General features: G+C 43.2%; 2 protein-coding genes across 3 annotated transcripts; one reads left to right on the forward strand and one right to left on the reverse strand.

The window, feature by feature from the left end:
• The first annotated feature begins 810 nt into the window (after positions 1 to 810).
• On the forward strand, positions 811 to 11,359 carry LOC117853505 (SUN domain-containing protein 2). Of its 2 annotated transcripts, none has more exons than XM_034735865.2 (3): positions 811 to 1,190; positions 1,407 to 2,523; positions 10,628 to 11,359. In XM_034735865.2, exons 2-3 carry the CDS (start codon positions 1,453 to 1,455, stop codon positions 10,922 to 10,924), a joined length of 1,368 nt encoding a protein of 455 aa, XP_034591756.1. In that variant the 5' UTR covers positions 811 to 1,190; positions 1,407 to 1,452; the 3' UTR covers positions 10,925 to 11,359. The 2 variants fall into 2 exon arrangements, with proteins under 2 accessions (XP_034591756.1, XP_034591799.1); XM_034735908.2 differs by having other exon boundaries at positions 811 to 1,186.
• A 182-nt stretch (positions 11,360 to 11,541) lies between these two features.
• LOC117853656 (ribosomal RNA small subunit methyltransferase) lies at positions 11,542 to 14,655 on the reverse strand. Its single transcript, XM_034735980.2, has 2 exons — positions 14,248 to 14,655; positions 11,542 to 12,506 (listed from the first exon to the last, which is right to left on the reverse strand). The coding sequence occupies exons 1-2, from the start codon at positions 14,572 to 14,574 to the stop codon at positions 11,754 to 11,756; spliced, it is 1,080 nt and encodes a 359-aa protein (XP_034591871.1). The 5' UTR covers positions 14,575 to 14,655; the 3' UTR covers positions 11,542 to 11,753.
• Between the last annotated feature and the right edge of the window lie 102 nt (positions 14,656 to 14,757).

Here is a 14,757-nt window from a genome sequence, read left to right on the forward strand (position 1 = left end):
ACAAATCTATTAAGCCTAATTAATGCATTAGCGAATGGTTACTGTAGCAGCACATTGTCAAATCATGAACTAATTAGACTTAATAGATTCGTCTCGCTATTTAGCCTCCATCTGTGCAATGAGTTTTATAAATAGTCTATGTTTAATAGTCCTAATTAGTATCTAAACAAGCGTAACGTGTGTTCCGTTCTCTGGTACCTGGAGCATATCTGGAAATGGATATGGAGCTGATGCTGTCCATTTATCACGTTACTGTTGCCGAAAGGCTCTATCAGGGATCCTGTTTGGCACAGACTTTTGCCTCACTCTCGCTCACATGACACATCAAGCTCTGTAGTCAGGTCCAATAATTCTGAAAACGCTACACTGTGAGAAGTCAGTGCCGAGAGCAGTCAGATCAAGGAACAAAAAAAGGCAGAGAAAATTTAGAAATTAAATCTGAATAATTCTGGTTGCATTTTTTCTCTGCACCATTTCCTAGTCACTGAAAATTCTAATTCCCCCCACCCGTCTAGTTACGTTCGGAGTATGACGAATTTGGTGCGTACATCTTTTTGTCGGCGGATCTTTTGTAACTGGATGGAGAGATTAATACATTTTCAAATTTCAAACCACAAGATAATGTTATTGTTCATGGGGCATCAGACATTTGGAACCTCGCAAAAAGAAAAGAAGTTTCGAATCTTGCAAAAGACCTTGCAGACGTTTGGAATCCCGCAAAAGACCTTTTTTGGTGGGGGGGGGGGGGGGGGGCAAAAACGTCAATAATGGCAAATTATCAATGGAAACCTCCAATCAAACCTCTCTCCTCTCATCTCGAGATTTAAAAAATAAAAATAAAAACTCCATCTCTCTCTGCGCTCCCGTCCTCTTCTTCGAATCCGGCGGAGGCGTGGAGCTCGTCAGTCGTCTACCTCCGACCAAGATCTGGGAGCAGCAGGCGTCGCGACTCCCGACGCGTCCTTCTCCCAGCCAACCTTGCTCCTCCTCCCGCGCCCTCGCTGGATCTGGACGAGCGGAGGGGCGCCCGCTGTCCGAATCGAGCCTTCGGCGCCCGTCGGGGGAGAAGCAGGCGGCGCGTCCAGTGGGCTCGAGCCCTCCGCCCATTTTCCATCTCGCCGGCAGCGTGGAGAACCAGTGAGGGGATCGCACGTCGGCTGCCGAGCAACCGCCCACACCCCTGCAGGCAGGCATGCACCCTTTACTCTTCCTCCTCGCCTCTCTGGTACCATGATTTTATTTTTGCCGATTACAAAAATACCACCGGATTCCTTGTCTTCACTTGTTCTGGTTTCTGCTGTGAAGGGTATCAAACTATCAGCTAAATAGTTGTCTGGATTTGTATAAAACTTTGCGGTCTATCCTTGAACTGAACTTTACTAAATTCCTGCTACCTTAAATTACAGGAGCATCATTATTTCTAGAACACTATCTGCTTTATAGTGTACAGCAATGTCAGCCTCCACTGCTGCGATTCCAACTGCGAATACAAATGGGAACCATGCATTAAGTTTGGACTCACATTCTAGCCAAGATGTTAGGCGACGGACAGTTGTTGTTGCAAAGAAGAAAGCCTCGCCTGAGCTTCTCGCTGAAGGTGGAGTCAATGGGATTTCAGAAGATAAGATTGCAAGCAAGAAGGATCTTAGTCATACTATCCGTGGAGAATCAGTTCTTGACAAGCCAAAATATTCATCAGAGGCAAGGAAAGATGCGGTTGCTTCAGCAGCTGCTGAACGTCGAAAGAAAATCTCTACTAAACAAGAAAAGGCCAAGTGGGTAACTGCCTTAAGTGTGCTGGTGAAACTGTGCCTTCTTATTTCAGCTATCACTTGGATGGGGCAGTTGGTTTGGAGATGGCAAAATGGTGAATTATCATTTACAACACTGGATATGGAGAGCAGGCTATCCAAGGTGGAGGGGTTCAAGAAGACAACCAAGATGCTTCAAGTACAGCTGGACATTTTGGATAAGAAGCTAGGAAATGAGATTGACAAAACAAAAAGGGATATCACCAAGCAATTTGAGACCAGAGGTAATGAGTTAGAGAAAAAGATGAAGGCATTGGAAGACAAAACTGGAAAGTTAGACAAGTCAATAGCTGAGCTTAGGGACATGGGATTTCTTTCTAAGAAAGAATTTGAGGAGATTTTGAGTCAGTTGAAGGAAAAGAAGGGATTGGGTGGTACAGATGATGACATAACCTTGGAAGATATAAGGCTATATGCCAAAGAGATAGTTGAGATCGAGATAGCAAGGCATTCTGCTGATGGCCTTGGTATGGTGGATTATGCCCTCGGATCTGGTGGTGGAAAAGTAGTAAGTCATTCAGAGCCTTTCATGAATGGCAAGAACTATTTCCATAGTCGCAACAGTGTGCATAAAACAGCCCAAAAGATGCTGGAGCCAAGTTTTGGGCAGCCAGGAGAGTGTTTTGCGCTGAAGGGAAGTAGTGGGTTTGTGGATGTGAAGCTAAGAACAGGAATAATTCCTGAGGCGGTCACTCTAGAGCATGTTGACAAGGTAAGTTTATTGTGCCAAATATTCATGTTATCTAATGAGTAATTATTATTCATTTCACATTTTCATAGCTGGTTAATTTCTGTAAAATTGAGTGCTAATGTTCCTGTAGCAAACATATATCCCACTGAAGTTGGTATCTAGTCAGCCACAAGGCATCTGCCATATGTCATCAGCCACTAATTTAGTTTCCTCTGTCAATTAGTCAGTTCAGAAACAGTTATCATGTTTGTGTGCAGTCTCACTATAGTTGCACCACTTGTCGCTGATCAGCAATTCTGCTTCGGGTTCCATTCCAATGATCTCACTCTGTCTGCTCTCACTCCTGATCTAATCCATGAGGCTAAACTTAGAAGCTTAGATGCTGTTACTGTCATGAACATATCAGATTTGATTTTTTTAGAAAATGGAATTGTCTCCGGCCTCTGCGACCGCACATAGCCAAGTTCTTACAGCAAATTCAGCTTAACAGCTGATCACTGAAATGAAAATAAAAGTTGACTTATCTTAAGGGAAAAAATCATAAGCAAAGTCTATTATTGCTTCTCCATCCATTCTTGGTGAAGATATCCAAAGCGACGACTTCCAACGCTTTACTCGCCACCCGAATTGATTCCCTTGTGTCTTCACGCTGCAACAGGGACCAAAACTGTAGCCAATTAGCTCCCCTGAATACCACCTGCATAAAAGAAGTGAACTTTTTTTTCTCAAAAATTATATCATTTCGAGTACACCAAATCGCCCACATAAGAGCAGCAACCCCCACAAAGATCAAACGTCTTATCTTATTATCTATGCCCGTTAACCAATTCCGTAGCATATGATTTATAGACCTAAGTGGAGTCAACCCGGTAGCAATATAAACAATCCTCCAAATAGCTTTTGCATGATGACAATCAAAAAATAGATGCTTGATTGTCTCATTACTATCACAAAAGCAACATTTTTTACTACCCTTCCAATTTCTCTTGACTAGATTATCCTTTGTTAATATTACACCCCCACTGGATGAACCAAAGGAAAATCTTTATTTTTTAGAGGAATTTTCAATTTCCAAATAAAATTTTGGGTGAAAGGGATACCCTGGATCATCATATATTGGTACATAGACCGAATCGAAAACATGCCGTTATTATGTAGCTCCCAATGGAACCTGTCTCTCTCAGGAGTTAGCTGGTAGTCAACTACTTTAGCCACCAGGCTATTCCAAGCCACCAATTTATCCCCAATTAACACCCTTCAAAAGGAAATATTTAGTGGCATTTGATTCATAACATTAGCCATGGTCGTGTGAGGATAGTAGGTAATATCATACAAACTTGGGAATTGCTCTTTAAGTGGTTTTGACCCTACCCAAGTGTCTTCCCAGAATCTAGTTTGCGAACCATCTTTTATTTTGAATGTCCTGCATCCTAGAAATCTTTCCTGACTTTTTAATAAACCTTTCCAAAAATGTGAGTCCCCAGGTTTAATTTTAACCTGCGTCAAACATTTGAACTTAGATATTTATTTCTAAGTAAGGTTTGCCAGGTCCCCTCTTCATTGAGTAATTTGAATAACCATTTGCTTAGGAGGCATTTGTTTTTAATCCAGAGATCTGTTATTCCCAACCCTCCTTGGTCTATGGGTCGACACAAGATGTCCCATTTGGCTTGGCGATATTTTTGTTTGTTATTGTTACCTTGCCAAAAGAATCTTGACCGATAGAGATCTAGATTTCTTAGGACCCCTTTTGGGATTTCGAAAAAGGACATCATGAACATAGGAAGGCTGCTCAGCACTGAATTTAATAACACCAGCCTACCACCATATGATAGGTGTTTTGCCTTCCAAGTACTTAGTTTTTGTTTGAATCTATCCTCAATTGCACCCCATTCCGCATTACGGAGTTTACAATGGTGCATCGGGATCCCTAAGTACCTGAAAGGAAGATCCCCTCGATCGCATCCAAACAGCTCAGTATAATGCTGTTCGTAATATTTGGCCTCTCCATAACAAAAAATCTCACTCTTGTGAAAGTTAATTTTGAGACCCGACAACTGTTCAAAGACACTGAGCAATAATTTCATATTTTTAGCTTGCTCCAAATCATGATCCATGAATATGATTGTATCATCTGCATATTGCAGAATAGATAACCCATCATCCACCAAATGAGGAATGACCCCTCTAATTTGGCCATCTTCCTTTGCTCTCTTAATCAAAATAGAGAGCATGTCTACCACAATATTAAATAATATTGGTGATATAGGATCTCCTTGTCTAAGACCGTTTTTTTGTTTGGAAGTAGTGCCCAATGTCATCATTAACTTTTATGCCCACACTCCCTCCTGAAACAAAATTTTCAATCCATGTGCACCGTTTCCGGCTAAACCCCTTAAGGCCTTGTTCAGCAGCAAAGGAACGGTTCCAGACCAGGAACGGTTCCAGGCCAGGAATCAGTGGATCCGGCCCTTTCACTCATTCCTGGCGTGGAATTAATCCAGCAGGAATGCTTCTAAGCAAGCAATTATCATGCATTCGGCAGCAAAGGATTGGATCCTGTCACTTCAGTTCAAAACTTCAGCCATACACAATGTCACCATAAACTACAATGTTCAATTCACGTTGTTCAGATAAATATTTGCTGCAGGACATTGTTCACTGAAACTTTGTGAGAAAACAACTTCATCCATACACAATTTTTAATCAAGTGAGAAAAACATGAATAACTACCAGCATAGGAAACATCGTGAATTTCTCAGGTACACGTTGTTGCATACCAAACATTTTTAATCAAGTGAACCATTCCATCACTGACAGGAACCATGACATAACTCAGCATCTGGTAACATATAGTAGCATCTAGGAGAGAGTCTTGTTAATCCAAACTTGTAGAAGTAATCAATTACTTGCAGGAGGTAAACCGGCGAAGCCCTTCAACTCAATGGAAATGTAAGTGTTCCAGATCTGAAATTGCAACGACGAAAAAAAATGTCAGTTTTAATGCACAAGAATTGGCAATAAAAAAATGTCAGTTTTTATGCACAAGAATTGGCAATAAAAAATGTCATGTTTTAACACTTTAACTTGACTGAATTCATATCTTAAGTGTAAAAAAAGAGAAGAGCAACAGACGTGTGAAATCTTAACAAACATCTATTTTGAATGAAGCACAGCATCACAAGTTGATGTTAACTCAACTGAACTCATATCTGAAGCGTAAAAAAAGAAAAGTGCTAACAGACGCATGAAACATACAGAAAGAAACATTTGTTTCTGAACGAGGTAGAGCATCACAATTTGATGTTGAGTAACTCAACTTAATCCATATCTGAAGTGTAAAAAAAGGGGAGTGCTAACAGAAACAAGAAACATACAAAATTTGATTGAGGGCTGTTAAAGGGAGAGTCCACTACGAAAGCATATTGGAATGGTCAGCCAAGAACAAAGTGTCATGGAGGACCAAATTACAAAGAACCTATGGTACAGGACAAACAAAAAATAACTGAAGTCTCTTGGCGGTGAATCAAAGTGTCAAAACTGAATTTTCTAAACTTAACAGTTAAGATGCTAGGCATGTGTTCTAAGATGCAAAATTTTCATATACAGTATACTGACAATTGCGAAGTACAGAGTATAATCAGATAGGTTCAGACACCAAGAAACATCTTGTATGAAAACTAAGAAACGTACAAAATCTCACATGTGAAAACCAAGAAACATACAGTCACACGTTATCTGACACCACTTTGGTCGTATCATAAAAAAGAAACTAGAAGATTCAGCCAAAATACGAACTGCAGTCCAGTTTTCAGAAAAACAGATGTTACAATCCTCGCAGTTTATGGTGATTGATTCAATTGAATACGACAAAGTACCAGACAGTGTTAGCAATATGTCACTATCATGTCTAGCAAAATACAACTGAACATCAGCTGAAGTTAAGGATACAGCTTGACAGACTCTACCACCAAAAACTTAAGAATAGCTTGCTACGTCCTGCAACAGTTTCGTAGATTGACCATCAAGAGCAAGAGCATAGAAGTATTTGTTGGCGTGAAAGCTAACTGCATGTCCTACGGGTTCCTACCAGTGGTTGTCATACAAATTGAAAACCATAACTATACTGATGCTAGTTTCAATTTCTAAAGCAAAACGTCTACAAGAAAATCTACACACAAACCAGGGCCTGTGCTATCAGGTTCAGAGAATCACAGCATGCGGCAGGCACTACACACACAGTCATCATGTTCCAATCCAAGCCCAAGCCACCATCAAAATCAAAAGCTTCCCCAGCAATAAGCAATAGCAATCCACAGAGTAGCATTGTGATTTACCAAAGCATAGCAAAGCAAAGGCGGCGCCTCCCCTGGAGAAAGAAAACCCCACTCCCAACTCCCTCCCCTCTCCTCCGCCCACATGGCGCCTGAGGTGCAGGCCTCCCTATTACCCTCCCCCCTTGCCAGTTAACTCGCATGGACGCAGCTGCCGTTGGCAGCTGCTCCAAATCAAGAGACAAGAATAAGGAACGCGAGGGTGGGAGAGGAGGGCACGACTTACTGGCGAGAAGGGGGCGGAGAGCGTGGACGTCGAACGGGATGCGGTCGTCGTCGTTGTAACCGTCGCGGTGGTGGCTGTCGGGGATGTGCCGTGCCGCCGCGCTGCCACCTCGCGGCGCCGCCAGCTCCGCCTCGTGTCGTTGCCTCGCCAGGATCCGTTCCGGGAGGGATGAGGTTGGGATGTCTTCCGGGCCGTGGAGGTGAGGAAATGGCCGTTTGTAGCCTGTTTCATTCCCGGGCTGGTCCAAACCGAACGGGCTTTTCGTTGTGGGGTGGTTTCCAATCCGGCTGGAAATGATACAGGTGGAACGGGCTGTTACAGGCCTCATTCCGGGATAACCGAACGGGCCCTAATTCTTGAGAGTTTGCTGGAGAAAAGACCATTTTTAGTTTATCAAAGGCCTTCTTGAAATCAATTTTGAGTATCACTCCATCAAGTTTCTTTGAATGTAATTCATGAATGGTTTCATGTAAAATCACAACACCTTCCATAATATTTCTTCCAAGCATGAATGTTGTTTGAGAAGGTCTGACAATTTTGCTGGCCACTCCCATGAGTCTATTGGTAGCAACCTTAGTAAAAATTTTAAAGTTTACATTAAGCAAGCATATGGGTCTATATTGTTGTATTTTTGTTGCCTCAGTTGTCTTTGGCAGTAGTGTGATTACTCCAAAATCGAGACTATGTAACGGGAGACACCCTTCCAAAAAATCTCTGAAAAGTGCCATCAAGTCCGATTTTATAATTTCCCAGAATACTTGGTAAAACTCTATAGGGAAACCATCGGGCCCGGGAGATTTATTATGTTCCGTCCGGAACACCGCCTCCTTTACTTCCTTCTCCGTGAAAGGTGCCGTGAGAAGGTTATTTTCCTCCTCTGACACCTGAGGTATGTCTTGATTATGATGTTCCACTGGGCTAAAATTATTTTCTTCTGGTGGTCCAAAAAGACCCTTACAATAATTTGTGATATACGCTTTTAATTCAGCATCACCAACAATAACTCCATCTTCTTGCTCTAATTTGAAGATGTGTTGTTTTCTATGTTTACCATTAGCAACCTAATGGAAATATTGGGTATTATCATCCCCTTCCAAAAGGTCTTTGGTCTTGGTTGTCTCGTACCATTTTATCTCTTCTTCTCTCAACAACTGAACTAATCGTTCATTGAGATAGTGTTTTACATTTAGCTCTTGGTTCGAGAGCATGTTGACTTCTGCCTTTTTATCAAGGTCATCAAGACTAAAATCTTTTTCTCTTTTATTATGGCCTGATATATTTTTGGCCCAACCTCTCAGGAATTGTCGGAGAGACCGTTTTTTTTTTTTGCCATTTTTCCATGGCAGTGGCACCTTTGGTTTCCTCTTGCCATTTATTAGCAACTAGATTGTAAAAACAATCCCTTATCAGCCAACCACGTTCGAATTTGAACAGTGTTGGAGGCCTGTTATGAGACGAGGAACCTGTGTTTAGTAATAACGGTGTATGGTCCGAATTACTCCTATCTTTTGCCTGAACAGTAGTGAGAGGGAGTTTTTGCTCCCACTCAGTAATGACTAACACTCTATCTAGTTTCTCGAAGGTTGGGTCATTCCCACTACTCGCCCAAGTATAATGACGACCAGACATATCTATTTCCCTGAGATCTAATGATTGAATGACCATGTTAAAAAGATCAGGCCATTTTGCATCAAAGTTGTCCTTATTTTTATCTTCTGGACGACACATAATATTAAAATATCCACCAATAATACTACACGAATGGGCCATCTCTGTTAAAAATTTATCTTTATCATGCTGTTGTGCAGGTCCATAAACTGCAAACAAAGCCCATTTGAAGCCATCATTTTTAGTGTGAAGTGTGAATTTCACATAAAAATCACCCTCATCTATGGCCCCAATGTCAAACACCAGGAGATTAATGCCGAGGAGAATTCCCCCGGATCACCCATGTGGTGCCATGCGTGCCAAATATATTCTTTGCCACCACATAATTTTTTAAGGGTCCCATCAAGGAAATGATCCCGACCCGTTTCCATGAGGGCAATAAAATCAATTTGCTCCTCTGTAACCATATTTTCCAAATACCCATGTTTAGCCAAGTCTCCAAGACCTCCGATATTCCAGAAGACCCCTTTCATTTAAAACTTAGCTTAGATGGTGTTATTGGTTTTTTGGAAGTTGATCCCCCTTTGTTCATTTTTCTAGAATTGGATTTTTTTTCCTTCGGGGTGTCGCAACTAAATCACTACAAATGTGATCATAGACTTCCTCAAGCATATCCTCGTCCAGGTTAATCTTAGGGGAGGTTGACTTGTTGTTGCTATTACATTTTGCTGAGACGTTAAACCTATCAATTTCTATATTTTTGATAGATGTAATAGAGGATAAAATAACACTATCATCTCTACCCAAAGAAACACCTACGTTGGCAATTCTAGTTGCAATGGTAGAATCTGAAATAGACGGAAAAGACAAGCAATTACCTGGCTCAAGTGAATTCTTCTTGGCCGCCAAGTTCATTGCCTTCTCCAGTATCTTTGCATCCCCCATTGCCGCAGCTCGCTTGCTTGACATTTTCTCCACTTCACAGCGTTCATGTGGTGCTGCTAGCATGATCTCCTCTATTGCCGCAGCTCGCTTGCTTGACATATCAGATTTGATGTTCTACAGTTTGTTTCCTTTGGTGGGATTTTTTTTTTTTTTGATAAAGGTCTTTGGTGGGATTGATATGAGCATGTGAGATGGAACTGACATAGCACTTGGGAGTGATATTTTTATCAGACACTATTCAATTGGCAAGGGACTCATGTGATATCCTGAATCCGTTATTAGGTTGTAAGAAGTATACTGATTATCAAGCTTATGCTATCTCACATGGCTAGCTTGAGAAACTTGCATAAGTATCAGTTCCCTTGATCTTCTACCCAAATGTGCTAGTATGATCACAGGACATGCAACATAAAGTCATGAACAGTAACTTAATTACTGATTTATGATATCTTACCGCTCCCTCTGGTAAAAGCTGATATTTCAGACAACAATTGTGACATAAATGCTAGTCTATTATCTTGTCGAAAATGTCAACTTTGAATGGAGGTGGTACAATATTATTAATTGTTCAAAACATTGTTATTTTATTATCTTTTGAGGGAATTTTATTATTACTAAACCTGAATTTGGTAATTGGAGTTGCCACAATCCTTATGTACACTCACATACCAATCCCTACCACAATCCTTATGTACACTCACATATCAATCCCTACCATCACATATGAATCCAATTTTAAACTGCCAAGTCTAACTCAACTTGGGAGTGTGTTTACATGGTCAAGTGAGTTATCATAAAAGAAATTATTGATTTTATACATCATTCCATGGGTCAGGGCTAGGTGGATGTTATTTTCTATATTCAGTCATTGTCTCCAAGCTCTTCATAGTTCCTACTAAGAAATTATTGATATTATATATACCATAATATGCCACGAGTCAGGGCTAGGTATTCAGTCACTATCTCCAAGTTCTATGTACTAACTCATGGATATCATGACTTGTGTGTGCAGAGTGTGGCCTACGATAGATCTAGTGCTCCAAAGGATTTCCAGGTCCGTGGACAGTACCAAGTATCACAAGAGGATTCAGACAAGGATTCAAATGCGATGGCTACTTTAGGGGAGTTCTCTTATAACCTTGACAACAGCAATGCCCAGACCTTCCAACTAGAGAGAAGCGCCAATCCACAAGCTGTCAACATGGTTCGGTTTGAATTCTCCTCAAACCACGGGAACTCGGAACTTACATGCATCTATCGCTTCAGGGTGCATGGTACAGAGCCTGGCACCCTCAGCATTGCAGCATGATGCCCTGATGGCCTGCTCTGTGAGTTGCATGCAGGGCTTCACAAGATTCCCACAGCTCATTTGCCAGTGTGAGCATGGTTTAGCATTTAGTCAGCACTTCAGGCCCTATCAGACAGTTCTAGGACAGGTGGGAGAGTGAATGCCAGAGCATGGCGCAAGGGAAGGTTGAGCTCATTACAAGGGTCTGGCACTGCACCTGTAAACCTGTATTGCTAAGGTTGATTTCAGTAGTCTTTAGCAGATTGTCATGAACAGGTCCTGACGTTTTGTACCTAGCTAGATTTCTTATTCTATTATTTATGACTCCGATCGCTACACTGTTCCTAGTTTGGTTTCCAATATGCTTGTTTGCAACTCCGGTTGCTCCATGCTACGATTGAATTGTAACAATTAGAAAAACTGTAATGCACGTGGAGTTAAGGTGTCCGACACGTACATCTGCATGGTCGTAAGTTTTTGCATGAACAGGGATCCCACTGTTTTAATAATTTTTTTTAGGAAATTGAGTACAAGCAGGTCGCCATGACTAGGGTGTGATGCGCTCACGTGGATCCGAAAGCTTTGTTGTTCCTGCTGTTGTGAATCAATGACACTTGTCATGTTTGGCAAATCGGTACTTAAGTCAACATGCATAAGCAACACTGAATATAATTTCCTTCCTTACAACCCTTTCAAACTATCTCAAAAGGATTACCCAGCTAACCCAACTAGGAGGAGCCTATCCAAAATTTCTCTTAGCACAAGCTTATAAAAGTCTTAAAAAGCTTATACAACTTAACTGACAAAAATAAACAGAATATTCATGGTAAATGACCCATTAGCGGATCAATCACGAGAAATGTATACCAGCTTTGTTGAAGAGAGACAGCAAGTTAGAGAAATCTTCTTGACCCAGCTTGGAGCCTCTCTTTTCTGCAAAATCACCCTGTTGCAATATACCCATGATCTTTTCTTTAAAGCTTGCAGCACCACCTCCCACCATGTCTGCATCATCCATTTCCATCTCATCATCTTCCTTCTCATCGCCAGTCTCCATGCTCAGATCTTCAACCATATTAGCTAGCAATGCAACGTCGTCTGCAGACATCTTCTCCTCGCCCATCTCTGCATCTTGAGTAAGTTGGAGAGACTGCATGGTCTTGTAGTTCTTCTCTAGCAACTCAAGGACACGTTTCTGCTTGAAGATGGAGCCCAAGGTCTTGTTCTTCCTGTTGAAACAAATCCTCACAAGCCCATCCCACTCCTTGAAGCTGACAGAAGGGAGGGGCTTCGTGGGCTCGATACGCACAACTGATGAATCAACCTTGGGTGGAGGCCTGAAGTTGTTCCTTGGAACCCTCAGAAGATGTGACACTCGAGACAAGAGCTGCACGTTCACGGAGAGACGACAGTAGAGACTGTCCCCAGGCTGCGCCACAAGTCTCATGGCAAATTCCCGTTGAAACATGATCACAGCACACCTAAAGATTGGACGGTGTGACAGAAGCTTGAACGTCAGGGGAGATGAGATCTGGTACGGGATGTTTGCCACACATATATCAAAGTACGGGAGATCACATTTGAGGACATCTCCTTGGATAACCTGCATCATGAGTCAATTTATTGTATCAGGAATTTAGGATTCTATATATGTTCATATCAAAACTACTGTGCGAGAGAATGCAAAACAAGATAAGAAATACATATAGCTAATTGGGTTAAAGCCCAACAGTTATTGTTGTTCAATTTGCCATCACAATCCAGTTGGCCCTCAGAGAGAATTCACGCTATAGAACCTAGGAACTAAGGGCCTGTTTGGCAAAGCTCCATGCAGCTCTAGATCCTCAAAAACAGCAGCTCCACCACAGAGCAGCTTCAGCGTGGATCTATGCTCTCACCGTGGAGCTGAGGAAAGGTGTTTGGCTGAGACAACAGCTCCAGATCCAGAAACAGAGTTTTTGGTTGGATTGCCAACTAATGCCCTTGGTGTTTTCCCATTTTTTTTTCTCATTTTTTTTCTCTTCACATGGTGTTTTCCCAGAAACAGAGATTTTCACTGTACCTGGTGTTTTCTCAATATAACTTTGTTCCAAGCAACATAATTTAACCATTGTTGTCACATGACATAAAATTAACCTTGTTCAGACATAAATTAATTGTCCATACATAGAAAATAAATTTGAAAATTTACTACTCCATTACATTCTACCTCTAAGCAAGAGCAAGATTGGTGGCTAGCTCATCGCGAAAAATATTCATTGTAGTCACGCCCTGCACAAGAGTTGCCCTATCGGATCACAAAACTTGGAATTTACTCCAGGTCTGTAACAATAACAATATACTCAAGTTTGGAGCTAAGCATCAACTCTGAAACTGAAAAGTTCATTTTGTGATTTACACATTGCAACGCTAGAAAGAGCATACCCTTAAAGGTGAAGCAGACAGTATTTGGCAGGGCCTTGAGTTTGTCGGGTTGCATCTCAAATATCGCCGAGGATGGAAACGGTAGCTCGTGGAGTCAAGAATGGCAAACTCGTCAGAAACTAGATTACGAGCAAGCGGCGAACGCAGAAACGCCGTGTCCATACTGGAGCCGGGCGTTAGCTGGTGCCTCTCCTCGCGTGGGACCGGCAGCGACGCTGCCGGATGCGGCGGCTCCTGGCGCCTTGCGTGGGGGGCAGCAAGGCCAGTAGCCCTAGCTCCGATTTGGGTGGATGCGGAGTGTCGCGCTGTACCGACAAAATGAAAGAGAGGCCAGGCCACCGCCCACGGCCCCGGCCAGGCCAACGCCAGTGCCGACCGCGGCCGCGCCAAGGCCAAGGCCAGCGCCGGCCGCCATTGCACCCTCCGGCCACGCCAAGGCCAGTGCCGGTGAGGAAGGCAAGGGAAGTGGGCGGCGGCTGGCGCTGGGAGAAGGAACGGCGCTGGGTCAGAGAAACGGTGTCGGGGGAAAAAGAACGAAGGCGGTGGTGGAAAGAAAAAAAAAAGACGCGAACCGGTACAAGGGATGCGTAATCGATGGTATTGGTGGGTAATTTCCACCAACTCCATGAGAGGTTACAAACTAGCGTTTTGAGAGCACCCCCTGAGATGCTCCGTGAATTTGGTGGATCTGGAAGCTAGATCCAGGTTTTTTGCGGATCTGGATTTCACGGAGCTGGACCGTTTGGCTGGAAAAAATTGAAGCGGAGCTGTTTTCAAGGATCTGAAGCTGCGTGAAGCTCTGCCAAAGCCCTAACTATAACTCATCACAAATCGGGCACAGCTGAAATCTTGCGAGCAGCAAGGAGAAATATAATCCATTCAATATGCAAGGCAACCAAGCGCTGGGAAAAGAATGGTACCTTGAGGCGCGAGGAGAGCGGGTGCCCCTGGAACCGGCGGTTGAGCTCGAGCACCATGCGCGGGTCGAGCTCGACGGCGACGACGGCCTTGACCCCCGCCTCGAGGAGGCGCTTGGTGAGGTTTCCCGTGCCCGGCCCGATCTCGAGGACGGTGTCGGTGGGCTTGAGCCCGGCCTTGGCGACGATGGAGTCCACCTGCGCGGGGTTCCGCAGGATGTGCTGCCCCTTGGACTTCTCGAACGGGATCCCGCCCTGCAGCCGGCCGCCCCCTCCTCCAGCGCCCCCCGCCGCGCCGTGGCGCTTCTTCTGGATCTTGCCCCCAGCCATGGAGGTGGGTTCGGATTCGCCCCTCGCGCCGCCGCTGGAAGAACAGGACGGTGAGGAGCGACGGGTGTGAACTATTTTTTATTTTTATATTTTTTATTTTAGCATTTTGCAAAAATAGATAGTCAGATGAAAAAATTGCAAAATTAGTCCACCGTCGTCGGCCCAGCCGGCGGACCGGCGGAA

Source organism: Setaria viridis, chromosome 1 (assembly GCF_005286985.2).
Source record: "Setaria viridis chromosome 1, Setaria_viridis_v4.0, whole genome shotgun sequence".
Lineage (NCBI taxonomy): Eukaryota > Viridiplantae > Streptophyta > Magnoliopsida > Poales > Poaceae > Setaria > Setaria viridis.